The sequence below is a fragment of the Somniosus microcephalus genome, unplaced genomic scaffold, assembly GCF_052327205.1.
Source record: "Somniosus microcephalus isolate GS21.2 unplaced genomic scaffold, FLI_Smic_1.0 scaffold108, whole genome shotgun sequence".
Taxonomy (NCBI): Eukaryota; Metazoa; Chordata; class Chondrichthyes; order Squaliformes; family Somniosidae; genus Somniosus; species Somniosus microcephalus.
Window position 1 is genome coordinate 442946 of NW_028225295.1, and position 16319 is coordinate 459264.

The window sequence follows — 16319 nt, forward strand, 5'->3', positions numbered from 1 at the left end:
TTATATGCCCTTGTTTTTAGTCGGATACTATCCTTAATTACTTTACTTAGCCACGGATGGCTATCTTTTCTTTTACACCCTTTTTTCCTCAGTGGAATATATATTTTTTGGGAGTTGTAATGTAACTCCTTAAATGTACACCACTGATGATGTACCGTCTTACCCTTTAATCTATTTTCCCAATCCACTCTAATCAATTCCGCTCTCATACCTTCTTAATCTCCTTTATTCAAGCTCAGCACGCTTGTTTGAGATCCAACCTTCTCACCCTCTAATTGAATATGGAATTCAACCATGTTATGGTCACTCATTCCAAGGGGATCCTTTACTAGGACATTTTTAATCAATGCTGTCTCATTATACAGGACCAAATCTAAGGTTGCTTGACCCCTGGTCGGTTCAGTTACATACTGCTCAAGAAACCCATCCCTAATACACTCAATGAACTCATCCTCAAGGCTGCCCTGCCCAATTTGATTTGTCCAGTTAATATGATAGTTAAAATCCCCCATAATTATAGCTGTTCCCTTATTACAAGCCTCAACTATTTCCTGATTAATACTCCGTCCAACAGAGTTGCAACTGTTCGGAGGCCTATAGACTACGCCCACTAGTGTTTTTTTCCCCTTATTATTCCTTATCTCCATCCAAACTGTTTCACTATCCTGATCCTTTGACCCAATATCATTTCTCTGTATTACAGTGATTCCTTCCTTTATTAACATAGCCACCCCATCTCCCCTTCCTTCCTGCCTGTCCTTCCTGATTGTTAAATAACCTGGTACATTTAATTCCCAGTCATGGTCACCCTGCAGCCATGTTTCTGTAATGGCCACAAGATCATACCCATATGTAGTTATTTGTGCCGTTAACTTGTCCATTTTGTTACGAATGCTACGTGCATTCAGATAAAGAATTTTTAAATATGTTTTGTGACACTTAGTTCCTGCTTTTTCCCCTTTTACTACTTTACCTTTTACTCCATACCTTCTGTCCCTTCCTGACACGCTCTGTTTTTTAATTCCCCCACTACTACCTAAGTCTATGACCTTCTCCGTAGTCATTTTTATTATTTGCTCTCTTGAAACCTGCCCCCCACTAATTAGTTTAAAGACCTCTCTACAGCACTAGTTATTCGATTCGCCAGGATTCTAGTCCCAGCACTGGCCAAGTGAAGTCCGTCCCAATGGAACAGCTCCCTCCTGTCCCAGTACTGGTGCCAGTGTCCCAAGAAGCAAAGCCCATTTTTCCCACACCAGTCTTGGAGCCACGCATTTAACTCTCTGATTTTATTTACCCTAGCCAAATTTGCTCGTGGCTCAGGTAATAATCCAGAGATTATTACCCTTGAGGCTCTGTTTTTTAATTTGACCCCTAGCTGCTCATACTCCTTTAACAGAACCTTCTTCCTTGTCCTATCTACGTCATTTGTACCAACATGGACCATGACAACTGGATCCTCCCCCTCCCACTCCAAGTTTCTTTCCAGCCCAGAAGAGATGTCCTTAACCCTGGCACCAGGCAGACAACACAGCCTTCGGGACTCCCGCTCTTGACTGCAGAGAACCCTATCTATCCCCCTAATGATACTATCCCCTACCAGTACAACATTTCTTTTTACTCCCTCCACTTGAATGGCCCTCTGTTCCATGGTGCTGTGGCCAGGTTGCTCATCCTCCCTGCAGTCCCCGCTCCCACCCTCACAGGGAGAAAGAATCTCGAAACTGTTTGACAAGAGCAAGGGCTGCGGCTCCTTCAACACTACCTCCTGGATCCCTGTACCTGCCTCACTCATAGTCACACCGTCCTGTCCCTGACCACGGACTACATCTGAATTAATTAATTTCATAGGTGTGACTACCTCCTGAAACATAGAGTCCAGGAACTTCTCCCCCTCCCTGATGTGTCACAGTGTCTGAAGCTCGGTCTCAAGCACCTCAATACAGAGCCGGAGTTCCTCTAGCAGCAAACACTTGTCGCAGATGTAATCACCGTGAGCCTCACTGGGGTCCACCAGCTCCCACATCTCGCAACAGTAACACATCGCCTGCTCCATTCTATATAATTAATTACATTTCTTAATATTAGTTATGAAGACCCTGCCCGGATATAGATGATAATATCACACCACTTAGGACTTACCAACTTAAAGGTATAAAAGAGAAGAGAACCAACCAACCAGCTGATCACCAACCTCCTCTTTGAATGCTGTCTGTGGGGCCTGTTTGGTTGATTCGTCTTGCTGCTCCGCTTCCGCATTGCTGTCTAAGCCTGGGAGTAGGGAACAAAACAGAGCAAAAACACCCGCTCACCTCCCACTTGCCCGAACTCTCCCACTTACAAACTCTCGCTCCACTCAATGCACCGCACCCTGTGCAGCCGCACTAGCCCCGCCCCTTTTATACCCGGATTCTACTTCCGGTTTAAGCTCCCCAGCAGCTTAATTTACACTAAAAAATTTAACTCACTTGAAATAATTAACTTTTTAGCAAACTAAAATTCACAAAATACACTTAAATGACTTTTTCTCCCACTTACCACACTCTCTCTCCACCCAAATACCACAGCACTCTGCAGTGCCCAGAATTGGACACAATAAGAAAGAAAGAAAGACTTGCATTTATAATAACATAAGAAATAGGAGCAGGAGTCGGCCATTCAGCCCTTCGAGCCTGCTCCGCCATTCAATGAGATCATGGCTGATCTTCTGTCTCAACTCCATTCACCGGCCCTATCGCCATATCCCTTGATGCCCTTACTAGTCAGAAATCTATCGACTTCTGTTTTGAATATTCCCAATGACTGAGCCTCCACAGCCCTCTGGGGTAGAGAATTCCAAAGATTCACCACCCTCTGTGTGAAGAAATTTCTTCTCATCTCAGTCCTGAATGGCCTACCCTTTATCCTGAGGCTGTGGCCCCTGGTTCTAGACTCCCCAGCCAAGGGAAACATTCTCCCAGCATCCACCCTATCAAGCCCTGTAATAATTGTGTATGCTTCAATGAGATCCCCTCTCATTCTTCTGAATTCAAGAGAATACAGGCCTAGTTTACTCAATCTCTTCTCATACAACAGTCCCGCCATCCCAGGAATCAGTCTGGTGAACCTTCGTTGCACTCCCTCTATGGCAAGTATATCCTTCCTTAGGTAAGGAGACCAAAATTGTACCCAGTACTCCAGGTGTGGTCTCACCAAGGCCCTATATAATTGGAGGCAGTGTTGGTGGTACCTCTCCAGTGCTTTGAGGTGCACTGGAGAGGTACCACCAACGCTGCCTCCGCAAGATCCTGCACATTCATTGGCAGGATAGACGCACCAACGTCAGTGTTCTCGCTCAGGCCAACATCCCCAGCTTTGACCACGCTTGATCAGCTCCGATGGACGGGTCACATTGTCCGCATGCCCGATACGAGACTCCAAAAACAAGCGCTCTACTCGCAGCTCCGACACGGCAAGAGAGCCCCAGGTGGGCAAAGGAAACGCTTCAAGGATACCCTCAAAGCCTCCTTGAAAAGGTGCAACATCCCCACCGACACCTGGGAATCCCTGGCCCAAGACCGCACAAAGTGGAGAAGCATCTGGGAAGGCGCCGAACACCTCGAGTCTCTTCGCCAGGATAAAGGGAAAGCCAAACACAATGAGCGCACATCAACCCAAGCACCCCACCCACCCGCCCTTTCAACCACCATCTGACCCACCTGTGACAGAGACGGTAGGTCCCGCATTGGACTCATCAGTCACCTGAGAACTCGTTTTTAATGTGTAAGCAAGTCATCCTCGGTTCCGAGGGACTGCCTAAGAAGAAGATATAATTGGAGTAAGACTTCTTTACTCCTGTACTCAAATCATTTTGTAATGAAGGCCAGCATACCATTTGCCTTCTTAACTGCCTTTCATGACCAGCGGAGGACCCAAAGCGCTTTACAGCCAATGAAGTACTTTTTGAAGTGTAGTCACTGTTGTAATGTGGAAAACGCGGCAGCCAATTTGCGCACAGCAAGCTCCCACAAACAGCAATGTGATAATGACCAGATAATCTGCTTTTTCATCATGTTGATTGAGGGATAAATATTGGGCTCAAAACACCGGGGATAACATCTTCGAAATAGCACCACGGGATCTTTCACGCCCACCTGAGGCGGCAGACGGGGGCCTCGGTTTAATGTCTCATCTGTAAGACCGCTTATCCGACACTGCAGCGCTCCTTCATTACTGCCCCTCCGACAATGCGGCTCTCCCACAGCATTACTTCCCCCGACCGTGCGGTGCTCCCGCAGTACTGTCCCTCCAATGGAGCAGCGCTCCCTGAGCACTGCCCCTCCGACAGTGCGGCGCTCCCTCAGTACTGCCCCTCCGACAGTGCGGCGCTCCCTCAGTACTGACCCTCTGACAATGCGGCGTTCCCTTAGTACTGCCCCTCCGACAGTGCGGTGTTCCCTCAGTACTGCCCCTCCGACAGTGCGGGGCTCCCTCAGTACTGACCCTCAGACAGTGCGGCGCTCCATCAGTACTGCCCCTCCGACAGTGCGGCTCTCCCTCAGTACTGCCCCTCCGACAGTGCGGCGCTCCCTCAGTACTGCCTCTCCGACAGTGCGGCACTCCCTCAGTACTGCCCCTCTGACAGTGCGGCGCTCCCTCAGTACTGCCCTTCCCACTGTGCGGCACTCCCTCAGTACTGCCCCTCCGGCAGTGCGGTGCTCCCTCAGTGCTGCCCCTCCGACAGTGCGAGGCTCCCTCAGTACTGACCCTCCGACAGTGCGGCGCTCCCTCAGTACTGACCCTTCGACAGTGCGGTGCTCCCTCAGTACTGTCCCTCCGAAAGTGTGGCGCTCCCTCAGTACTGCCCCTCCGACAGTGCGGCGCTCCCTCAGTACTGCCCCTCCAAAAGTGCGGCGTTCCCTCAGTACTGCCCCTCTGACAGTGTGGCGCTCCCTCAGTACTGCCTGACAGTGCGACGCTCCCTCAGTACTGCCTCTCCGACAGTGTGCTGCTCCCTCTGTATTCCCCCTCCGACAGTGCGGCGCTCCCTCAGTACTGCCCCTCCGACAGTGCGGCACTCCCTCAGCACCGCACTGGAGTGTCAGCCTCGCTTTATATGCTCAAGTCCCTGGAGCGGGATTTGAACCCACAACCTTCTGACTCTGCTATCCACTGAGCCACAGCTGACTCCAGTCTTTTACACAGTTTCATCATAACTTCCTTGCTTTTGCACTCTACGCCTCTCCTAAAGCAGGGGAGTTATGAGGAATTGTTAAACAGTTTTTTTTGCAGAGTGACCAAGGCTGTGTGTTGGATACAATTGTGCATTTGAAAGAAGCTTGTATTGTGAAGCTTGTGCCCCTTTGCCAGACCCGCTGCCTGCGGCCCCTCTCCCAGATTCCAGCCCCAGCTCTGTGCTGACTGAGCTGCTCTCACCTGGGGACAGCGCGTCACAATCGGCCCCAGCGCACCTGAGCTGGAGAGGAGGCCCCGCCCCCTTGCCGTGCCGCCATTGTTTGGAGGACCAGGCCGCCCAGTTCAGTCCTCCCAGCTCAGCCCTCTACCTATTGGTCAGCGCTCCCGTCAGTCAGAATCACATTGCTCCGGCTCACTCCGCCCCCCCGCGTGGCTCAATCCGCTCCGTTTGGCGTCCGCGGAGGTCTCGCCCGCCCGGCTCTCAGGTTTGGTTTTTCTCGTATTTTACTTTATAATCTCACTCTCTGCTCCCCCCTCACCTCGATTTAAATCGATTCCCAAACACTTAACTTTACCCCAGCCGCTGATTCCGCCTCTTCCCCGTATCCGGCCTTCTGGCTGCTCCCCGGAGGCCCCGCGCAGGCGCACTGGCAGCCTAGTTTTGTGGTGAGGAGGCCGAATGAGCATGCGCGGTCCCGCCTCTCCACATTTAAAGGGACACCCACCCCCTCCACATTTAAAGGGATGCCCACCCCCTCCACATTTAAAGGGACTCCCTCCCCCCTCCACATTTAAAGGGACACCCACCCCCTCCACATTTAAAGGGACACCCACCCCATCCACATTTAAAGGGACACCCACCCCCTCCACATTTAAAGGGACACCCACCCCGCCACATTTAAATGGACTCCCTCCCCCCTCTCATGTTTTTTTTTAATTCATTGATGGGATGTGGGCGTCGCTGCCTGCATTTAGTGCTGAAAGGGTTAAAAGCAAATCCTTTCAGTGTTTAAAATGCAGAGCAAACAAATTAAAGAGGGGTCATGTGCGAGATCACGAAGAGCTGAGGAGAAGCCAGGTGGCGATAAAGTGTCTGCCCAGCTCAAGGACTTCATACAATGGAGCCTTACAAGAATAAGATAAGGCATAGCCACCAAGCTACACACAGCTAATGCTGAACTGTGAGAAAGATTTAATAAAATCAGCTAAACTTAAAGTAGTAACATAAAGAAACAAAATGGCTTGCGTAGATTATTAAAGAAGCCTCAGCCTAGCAACTATGGTCTGGCAGCCTGTAGAACCAGACGTCATAATCCAGGTGGCAGAGATAAGAAACAGAACAGAAAGAATGGGCTCAGTTACAAACGAGTTGTTGATACTGTAACCTATGACCTGCAGCCCAGTATTGCAGACCAAGAAGGGTCACGAGGGCCTAACCGCCAGAATCATTGCAGGGGAGGATTAATTAGCTATTGTATTGAAGGGGTTAAATTGAACCTCTCAGAATTCGGACAGCCGAGGTGACCACTACTTAAGTGATGCCAGTAAAATTAAACTCAGAACAAAGGAGTGGGGTCATGTGAAAGTGAATAAGATAAGAAATATCACAATAAAAATTGACTTACGTAAAGAGGCGAAACTAAACAAAGAACAATGTGAGAAGCTTTGAAAAACCAAGATAAGACGCAGTTGTGGGACCAGACAGAATATGTGCGTTTTGTGTTAAGCGATAAGGAATATGCTGCTTTAGCTAAAAATTGTCAACACAGCAGAATATAGGGGTCATGGGAATTTGACCTGTGACCAAAGGCATAGTAAGATGTAACTAACCTTTACTAATACTGGAAAGAATCCATATGTGATCAGGTGATTATTGTAATACAATGTGATCAGGTGATTATTGTAATACAATATGATTGGATGAAAATAGAATAAAAAGCTGTACCAACCAAGAGAGAACGAGAAGGTGCTCGCACAGACCGCGGGGTCTGAGACTCTTCTCCCAGAGCTCTGATAATAAACTGCATCTTTTTACTTTTACACTGTTTAGATGTGAATTTATTTTCACCACAGCAAATTGGCGCTGTGAGCAGGGTACTTCAGAGCTGGAAGACCACCTGTACCAGTGAACAGGGCGAGTAGTCAAATCTTGACCGTCCAGAAATTGGATCACTTGGAAGGGTGGTGTGACAGCGACGCAGTGCCAAAAGAATCTGGTATCCATGACGGGTGAGAGATGCAGTTTAAATAGTGGATAAGTCTAAATAAGTGGTTAAGTTGATTGACATCGGATGTGTTATTTCGGAATGTAAATGTCTCAAGGACCCATACTGAGCCGGAATTAAGAGGGCAATTCGGCCCCACGTGAAGGCCAGAGTTATTTGGGAATCCGAGACAGACTAAAAGTCTCTGTTGTATTGTGTGACGCGACATATGGTAATAATGTATTAACGACTACAAGTGAAATAATCACCTCTGACAGCGAGATAGTTACAAGTCAGGACCACCATCACTAGTGGTGGATGATAGGTAGACCTCTGAGAACGAGTTACTAGGGAGGACCGGAACGCGGTAAACTAGTATCAAAAATAATACATTATGACAGAAGGCAGAGGCACAGATTGGGGACCGCCAGGATCATTGAGTTGGCTCTATGCTGACGATCAGAAAGGTTTGATAGATAAGATGAAAAGGGATGGATGGGATCCGTCTAAGGTACCAGTGTACCAACGAGAATGGTGGGAGACACAAAAGGGAAGTAAGACAAAGAAAGCGGGAGTTATATTGGTTCACCAATTAGTAACGGTCATTCAAAAGACCGAGGAAATTAAAACAAAAATCTACAGGAGCAGGTGACAAAATTAGAGGAAAAAAATTGGCAAAATTAAAGGATAAACAAGGAGAAAGAAGATTGGGACACCGATGGAAAAAGAGGAACTTAAAGTTTTACTGACATGGAAGTTATTAACATTTGTGCTGAGACAAATAAAACACAAGATTTGCTGAGTGAAATGAACCTTAAAAAATGCTGGAATTTCAGTTTGTGTGAAAGTTTTCCTGACTATGAATGTTTAAGAAGTTACAGTATTTCTTTTGTCTGAAGGTCTGTCTTTAAAAGAAAGATTCTGTTATGTTTGTTTTAGCTCCACCCACTTCTCTGTGTTAAAAGCGTTTGAAAACTTTTGTCTTGTCTTGGATTTTGGAAGTTTTAAGAATGTGCGAATAAGATTGTGCCCCAAGAATTGGAAAAAACCTTTGAACTAATTTAAGTTAAGCTGGTGTGTAAAAACTGAGAAGAGCAACAAAAAGTTTGTTTAACGGAAGATTAAGTTTCAGTCTAAGATTTAACCTTGGAGTCGTGGTTGCTATGGTGAAATCTTCTAAAGCAGTTTGATTTGATAAGAAAATATGACGTAATTTACTGTTTTCTGCAAGAATGTGCTATTTTGTTTTGTTTGTTTGTTCATAGTTTTACAAAAGATAAGCTTCTGCCTTAAAGTTACAGTTTCCAATGTGCTTGGAAGAAAATTAATTTGAATGTTTACAAGATCTGGATTAAATTGGAGTTATGAGGTTAATTAACCTATTAAAACCAGACTTTCATTGTGGCCACGGTGAAAGTTTGGTTGGTGTAAATTTGTGTAGACCGCATTGAATAAGATAACTCCGCCCCGCAAGAACATCCGATAGTTGCAGAGTTCCTTACAAAGACTTACTTAGCTTGTGGACTTTGCTCAATCCCGTCTTTCTTCACTGTCCATATTACCTCCGTGTTCGTGTTTAGTTAAAGTGTGAAAACACAACTGTCTTTCGATCAGGAAAGTGTTTTTTTTTTTATTTACGTGAATTGACGCAGTTGCGTGCATTTGATAATGTTTTGCTCCACCTTCTTAAAAACCTGCAAAGGAGTTAACCCTTTCCACTGACAGCTGTTTAAGTTCATCAAGCAACAACTTTAGTATGAAATCTAAAGATATTGGACATTATTAAATTTAAGTTTCTTAATTTTAAGTTATTATTTCACCACAGTGACAGAGGGAAAATTAAGATTTGATAAATTAACCCCTTGGGCTCTAAGCAGAGTTACAATGGATTCCCTTCTTTCTTCTGTTATATGGAAGTTACCTTGTAAACTAATTGCAGCACTTCTGTCTCTAATGTTAAAAACACTGTTTAAGCTACCTAGGCCTGAGAATCACTTGTTTCTGAAATTGGAAATGGAAGATAAATTGATAGAGATGAAATTGACATTGATAAAACCTGTCAGTTTAACTGTACTGCTATTTGGATTTTGGGATAATTTTGAAATGACAAAATGGACTCAGGCACTATATATTTGGTTACTTTTGGGAAAATAAAAGATCCTCCAAAAATAATGATAATAAAATGTGTTAATAACTTGGATCAAGTGAGAACGTTTGATCTATGTTTTCTATCTTAAATATTGTACTGGACAGTAAAGTTTTTCCAGGACTCATGAATGAGATATGAATGGTATTTAAAGGAAAGTGATTAAGGGTGTAAGATTGAAACAGGAGAATTACACTACTGAATGAGAACTTGCAAAATGCTCTCAGGCAGTTTAAAAGAGCAGAAACAAAACTGGAAAAAAAAATCAGTCTGAACTCTCTGACATAGTGGTTAGCACTGTTGCCTCACAGCGCCAGGGACCCGGGTTCAAATCTGGCCTCGGGCGACTGTCTGTGTGGAGTTTGCACATTCTCCCCGTGTTTGCGTGGGTTTCCTCCGGGTGCTCCGGTTTCCTCCCACAGTCCAAAGATGTGCAGGTTAGGTTGATTTGGCTATGATAAATTGACCCTTAGTGTTAGGGGATTAAATACGTGGGGTTACGGGGATAGGGTGGGATATGTGTCGGTGCAGGCTCGATGGGCCGAAATGGCCTCTATCTGCACTGTAGATTCTGTGATTCTATGATTCTGTGATCTGAAACAAGAAGAAAATAATTTGAATGACTGCTTACTAAATCTCCAGGTAGATTGCCAGACCAAGGAAGGACTGGTTTCAGACTTGGAGAATAAATTAATGAAGTCAAAGCAGAATGAAAATTCTCTTGCCTCCCTTCTAGCTGAGAAGGAAGATGCTTTACTTGAAAAAGTTGACAGGTTAAAGCAGTTTTCGGAAAACATTGAGAAAAGTCAGGCAACAATAGAGACCGTGGAAAAAGAAAAGTTGAATCTTGAGAATAACTTTAAGCAACAGATTATGCTTTTAGAGAGCCTAATAGCTGAGAAAACTGCATTAGTGAAAGCACAACTACAGGAAAGAGCACTTCAGGAGAAAGAAATGAAAGAGATTAATGTAGGGCTAGTTACTGCTAAAAATCAGCTTGAAATCAAGCAGGCTGAAGTGGCCAGATTACAGGCAGAGGGCCAAGAGCTCAGGTCAAAGCTTAAATAGCAGCAAGTAAGACCTTGAAGAAGTATTCAGCCATTAGACGACTACAATCTTTCGATAAGATACCTGAAAGCCCGAGAAAGGCTTGTATCGGATGGCATGGGTGGCATGATATTGAGATACCGGTATGAGTGTGCAAATGTGATTTGTTACGTATGAAGTAATTACCATCCAGGAATGTATGGTGAATTTACACTGAACAACGGGTCTCAGACATGCTCAGTTACTTGACAACAGCAAGACATGAAATGGTTAATGTGGCTCAGGAGAGCGAGACAACTTTTAAAGCATTGACACATACTCCATCGAGAAACTATCTAATTAATGAAACAATCAGAATAGAGTTAAACACACTGGTACCTGTTAGAGGGATTGAAATTGAAGTTGAAGTGGAGAGTTACATGGAATCTGGATTCGGACAATTGAGGGCCAAAGAGAAATCATGTTTAGTAAGAATTATCCACAAGATGGATACGAGTAAAAGAGAGATCTGGAGAATCTTTTAAATCCATGATTTGTTGATTAGATGTTGAACTGTAATGTATTTGATATGATTGTAAGACTGAATTTAACTGACTGTAATAATTGTGTTTTGTAGGTAACAGAGCGTGGGGAAAAACCAGTACGAATCCAGTATGAGGTGATGTTAGTGGTGCCTCCTGTGTCACTACTACTGCAATTACCATGCTTTACGGGTCTAACAGGACCTGTCCCATCAACCAACACGTTTTTAAGTATGAGCTACACAATTATGTGGCACAATTTGGATACTCAGATGTGACATTCCCCTGTTGTTTGTGGGTTTCAGTGAGCTCATGATGCGACTGAACTCCTCCCTAAAGCATTTTTATGTTTTGGAGCAAGACAACTCGAGAATAGATATTGAAATTGACAGCATAGGGGACAACTCACATTGATGGGATATTGGGCTTAATACATCAGCACACCCTTAGGTTCGTATTATTTCACATGCTCTGGTAATTATCCAACTTGTAATAATATACATAACGTGTGTAGTAAGACTTTGATACATAAGCCAATTGGCTACTCATGCCCATGACTGACAAGCACTAACAAATTAATTGAGCACACCAAAAGAGAAGATCCGAAGCGATGTAGAGGAGACCCCAGGAGGGGTAACATCATGAAAGATAGAAGAAACAGAGGATATCCCAGGCGGGGCAGAATTGGAACACCGGAACAGTGAATTGAATTTGAGTAAGGGGTCAGATGTCGCTCCTTCTCCTCAAAGGAATGGACTGTAAGGAAGGGAGAAATCTTCAAGACTCCCTACTAACTAACGCCCAAGTTGAGAGAGCAATAAGAGCTGGTTAGATTAGTCAAGAGCCGATTGTGAGAAGTCAATAAAGAAATAGCTATTAGATTCAAAGATGGGTTTTAATTCTTAGACCAGGGACCGACAACAGGCTTGCGGAAAAAGATAGCATAAATGCCAGCAAGGTTGAATATCAAGCATCAAAAGACAAATAGAAATGATAAGGACTTATAATTGTCATTATAGTTGTAGTATTATTTTGTGTTATAATGACGGTTCTGTAGGGCAGCTGTGTCCCGAATAGTGCCGGTTGCTACAGTTGATATAATCAATATTGAGCCAGAAACCGAACAGTTAATGCTGGATAATGAACTGATAGCGATAGGAACATACATGTAATGTTCTTTGTTCATTTTCACAGACTACCACGCCTAGCATAACAAGGTAGACAGAGGGGAAAGACGAACTTAGGTACTAAGTTTAAGCCATCAGTATAGGAGTAATCCCAGGGAAGATAAAAGTGGAAGAGAAGTTGGTATCCCTAGCCAAAGTTTAAATTTGGTGCGGGACCAACAGGAGGGATTGAAAGGGTTAAAAGCAAATCCTCTCAGTGTTTAAAATGCAGAGCAAACAAATTACTTTAGACAAATTAAAGAGAAAGGGGTCATGTGCGAGATCACTAAGAGCTGAGGAGAAGCCAGGTGATGATAAAATGTCTGCCCAGCTCAAGGACTTTATACAATGGAGCCTTACAAGAATAAGATAAGGCATAGCCACCAAGCTACACACAGCTAATGCTGAACTGTGAGAAAGATTTAATAAACTTAAAGTAGTAACATAAAGAAACAAAATGGCTTGCGTAGATTATTAAAGAAGCCTCAGCCTAGCAAATATGGTCTGGCAGCCTGTAGAACCAGACGTCATAATCCAGGTGGCAGAGATAAGGAACAGAACAGAAAGAATGGGCTCAGTTACAAACGAGTTGTTGATACTGTAACCTATGACCTGCAGCCTAGTATTGCAGACCAAGAAGGGTCACGAGGGCCTAACCGCCAGAATCATTGCAGGGGAGGATTAATTAGCTATTGTATTGAAGGGGTTAAATTGAACCCTCTCAGAATTCGGACAGCCGAGGTGACCGCTAATTAAGTGATGCCAGCAAAATTAAACTCAGAACAAAGGAGTGGGGTCATGTGAAAGTGAATAAGATAAGAAATATCACAATAAAAATTGACTTGCGTAAAGAGGCGAAACTAAACAAAGAACAATGTGAGAAGCTTTGAAAAACCAAGATAAGACGCAGTTGTGGGAGCAGACAGAATATGTGCGTTATGCGTAAGCGATAAGGAATATGCTGCTTTAGCTAAAAATTGTCGACACAGCAGAATATAGGGGTCATGGGAATTTGACCTGTGACCAAAGGCATAGTAAGATGTAACTAACCTTTACTAATACTAAAAAGAATCCACATGTGATCAGGTGATTATTGTAATACAATGTGATCAGGTGATTATTGTAATACAATGTGATTGGATGAAAATAGAATAAAAAGCTGTACCAACCAAGAGAGAACGAGAAGGTGCTCGCACAGACCGCGGGGTCTGAGACTCTTCTCCCAGAGCTCTGATAATAAACTGCATCTTTTTACTTTTACACGGTTTAGATGTGAATTTATTTTCACCACAACAGGGGAAAAGCTTTCAAATGTCCCAGGAGCTGAAGGGACACCAGCTGGAGAGAGCAGGAAAGAGGCCATTCACTTGCTCTGTGTGTGGGAAGGGATTCACTCGGCCATCCCACCTACTGACACACCAGCGAGTTCACACTGGGGAGAGACCGTTCACCTGCTCTGTGTGTGGGAAGGGATTCACTCAGTCATCCAGCCTACTGATACACCAGCGATATCACACTGATGAGAGACCATTTAAATGTTCTGACTGTGGGAAGAGCTTTAAAACCTCTGGGGATCTGAACGGACACCAGCGAGTTCACTCTGATGAGAGACCATTTAAATGTTCTGTCTGTGGGATGAGCTTTAAAAGCTCCAGGAATCTGAACGGACACCAGCGAGTTCACACTGGGGAGAGGCCGTTCACCTGCTCCGTGTGTGGGAAGGGATTCACTCGGTCATCCCACCTGCTGACACACCAAGAAGTTCACACTGATAAGAAAGCGTTCACCTGCTCCGTGTGTGGGAAAGGATTCACTTGGTCATCCCACCTGCTGAGACACCAACAAGTTCACACTGAGGAGAAGCCGTTCACCTGCTGTGTGTGTGGGATGGGATTCACTCGGTCCTCGAATCTGCTGAAACACCAGTGAGTTCACACTGTTCTGTCGTGCCGGGCCCTGCAAGACAACTGGGGTGACATGAACGTGGAATGGATGAATGTTTTATAAATTCTTGTACTGCTGTTTAATCTTTAAGACTGTTATGCTGATGATTCCCTTGATTTGACAGTTCATGGTGTTACATAGAATGTACAGCACAGAAACAGGCCATTCAGCCCAACTGGTCCATGCCGGTGTTTATGCCCCACACCCACCCTACTTCAATTAACCCGATCAACATCTCCTCCCATTCCTGTCTCCCTCATGTGGCTTCCCCATAAATGCATATATGCTGTTCACCTCAACCACTCCCTGTGGTAGCGAGTTCCCCATTCTCACCATTCTTTGGGTAAAAAAGTTTCTCCTGAATTCACTCCTGTATTTATTAGTGACTATTTTAAGTTTGTGGCCTCATAAACATAGAAACATAGAATATAGGAGCAGGAGTAGGCCATTCGGCCCCTCGAGCCTGCTCCCCCATTCAATGAGATCATGGCTGATCATCCAAACTCAGTACCCTGTCCCTGCCTTCTCCCCATATCCCTTTAGCCTTAAGAAATATATCTAACTCCTTCTTGAATATATTTAATGAATTGGCCTCAATTGCCTTGTGTGGTAGAGAATTCCACAGGTTCACCATTCTTTGGGTGAAGAAATTCCTCCTCATCTCTGTCCAAAATGGCTTACCCCTTATCCTTAGACTGTGACCCCTGGTTCTGGACTGCCCGACCATCGGGAACATCCTTCCTGCATCCAGTCTGTCCAGTCCTGTTAGAATGAGATCCCCTCTCATTCTTCTAAACTCCAGCGAGTACAAGCCCAATCAACCCAATCTCTCCTCATACGTCATTCCTGCCATCCCAGGTATCAGTCTGGTGAATCTTCGCTGCACTCCCTCCATGGCAAGTATATCCTTCCACAGATAAGGCGACCGAAACTGCACACAATACTCAAGGTGTGGTCTCACCAAGGCCCTGTACAACTGCAGCAATATAAATATGATGAGATTCTGTTAAGCTGACCAGTATATTGTTGTCCTTTGTCTTTTTCTGATGAATTAAACATTACTGAGCCCTTGTATGCGTGTTATGGGATGACCTTTTTTATTTATTCATGGGATGTGGGCGTCGCTGGCAAGGCCAGCATTTATTGCCCACCCTAATTGCTCTTGAGAAGGTGGTGGTGAGCCGCCTTCTTGAACCGTTGCAGTCCGTGTGGTGAAAGTACTCCCACAGTGCTGTTAGGGAGGGAGTTCCAGGACTTTGACCAGCGTCGATGAAGGAATGGTGATATACTTCCAAGTCAGAATGGTGCGAGAGGGGGGGGGAGTGCGAGGGGGGGGGAGTGCGAGAGTGGGGGGGAGGGGGAGAGTGGGTGGGTGGGGAGAGGGTGGGGGGGAGGGAGGGGAGGCGGGGGGTGGGGAGAAGGAGGAGGGGGGTGGGGAGAGGGTGGGGGGGGGAGGGACGGGAGGAGAGGGGGTGGGGACGGTGGAGGGGACGGGAGGGGGGAGGAGGAGAGGGAGGAGGAGGGGGGAGGGGGAGATTATGAAGTAAAATAGGAGAAATACCAAACCAGAGAGTTGGGCGGGCGGGACCTCCGCGGACGCCGAACGGAGCGGATTGAATCACGCGGAGTGAGCCGGAGCAATGTGATTCTGACTGACAGGAGCGTGGACCAATAGGAAGAGGGCTGAGCTGGGAGGACTGAACTGGGTGGCCTGGTCCTCCAACCAATGGCGGCGCGGCAAGGGGGCGGGGCCTCCTCTCCAGCTCAGGTGCGCTGGGGCCGATTGTGACGCGCTGTCCCCAGGTGAGAGCAGCTCAGTCAGCACAGAGCTGGGGCTGGAATCTGGGAGAGGGGCCGCAGGCAGCGGGCCTGGCAAAGGGGCACAAGCTTCACAATACAAGCTAAGGATAAGGGGTAAGCCATTTAGGACTGAGATGAGGAAGAATTTCTTCACCCAGAGAGTGGTGAACCTGTGGAATTCTCTACCACAGAGGGCAGTTGAGGCCAATTCATTAAATATATTCAAGAAAGAGTTGGATATATTTCTTAAGGCTAAAGGGATCAAGGGATATGGGGAGAAAGCACGGACAGGGTACTGAATTTGGATGATCAGCCA

General features: G+C 45.7%; 1 protein-coding gene across 1 annotated transcript in view; it reads left to right on the forward strand.

The window, feature by feature from the left end:
- The window catches only part of LOC147083061 (uncharacterized), a 30510-nt gene extending 15235 nt beyond the window's left edge, over positions 1 to 15275 (forward strand). Inside the window, exon 2 of the mRNA XM_085980302.1 lies at positions 13618 to 15275. Coding sequence (XP_085836428.1) covers positions 13618 to 14188 — 571 coding nt within the window. The 3' untranslated portion in view covers positions 14189 to 15275. The remainder of the gene's footprint in view (positions 1 to 13617) is intronic.
- The last annotated feature ends 1044 nt before the right edge of the window (positions 15276 to 16319 follow it).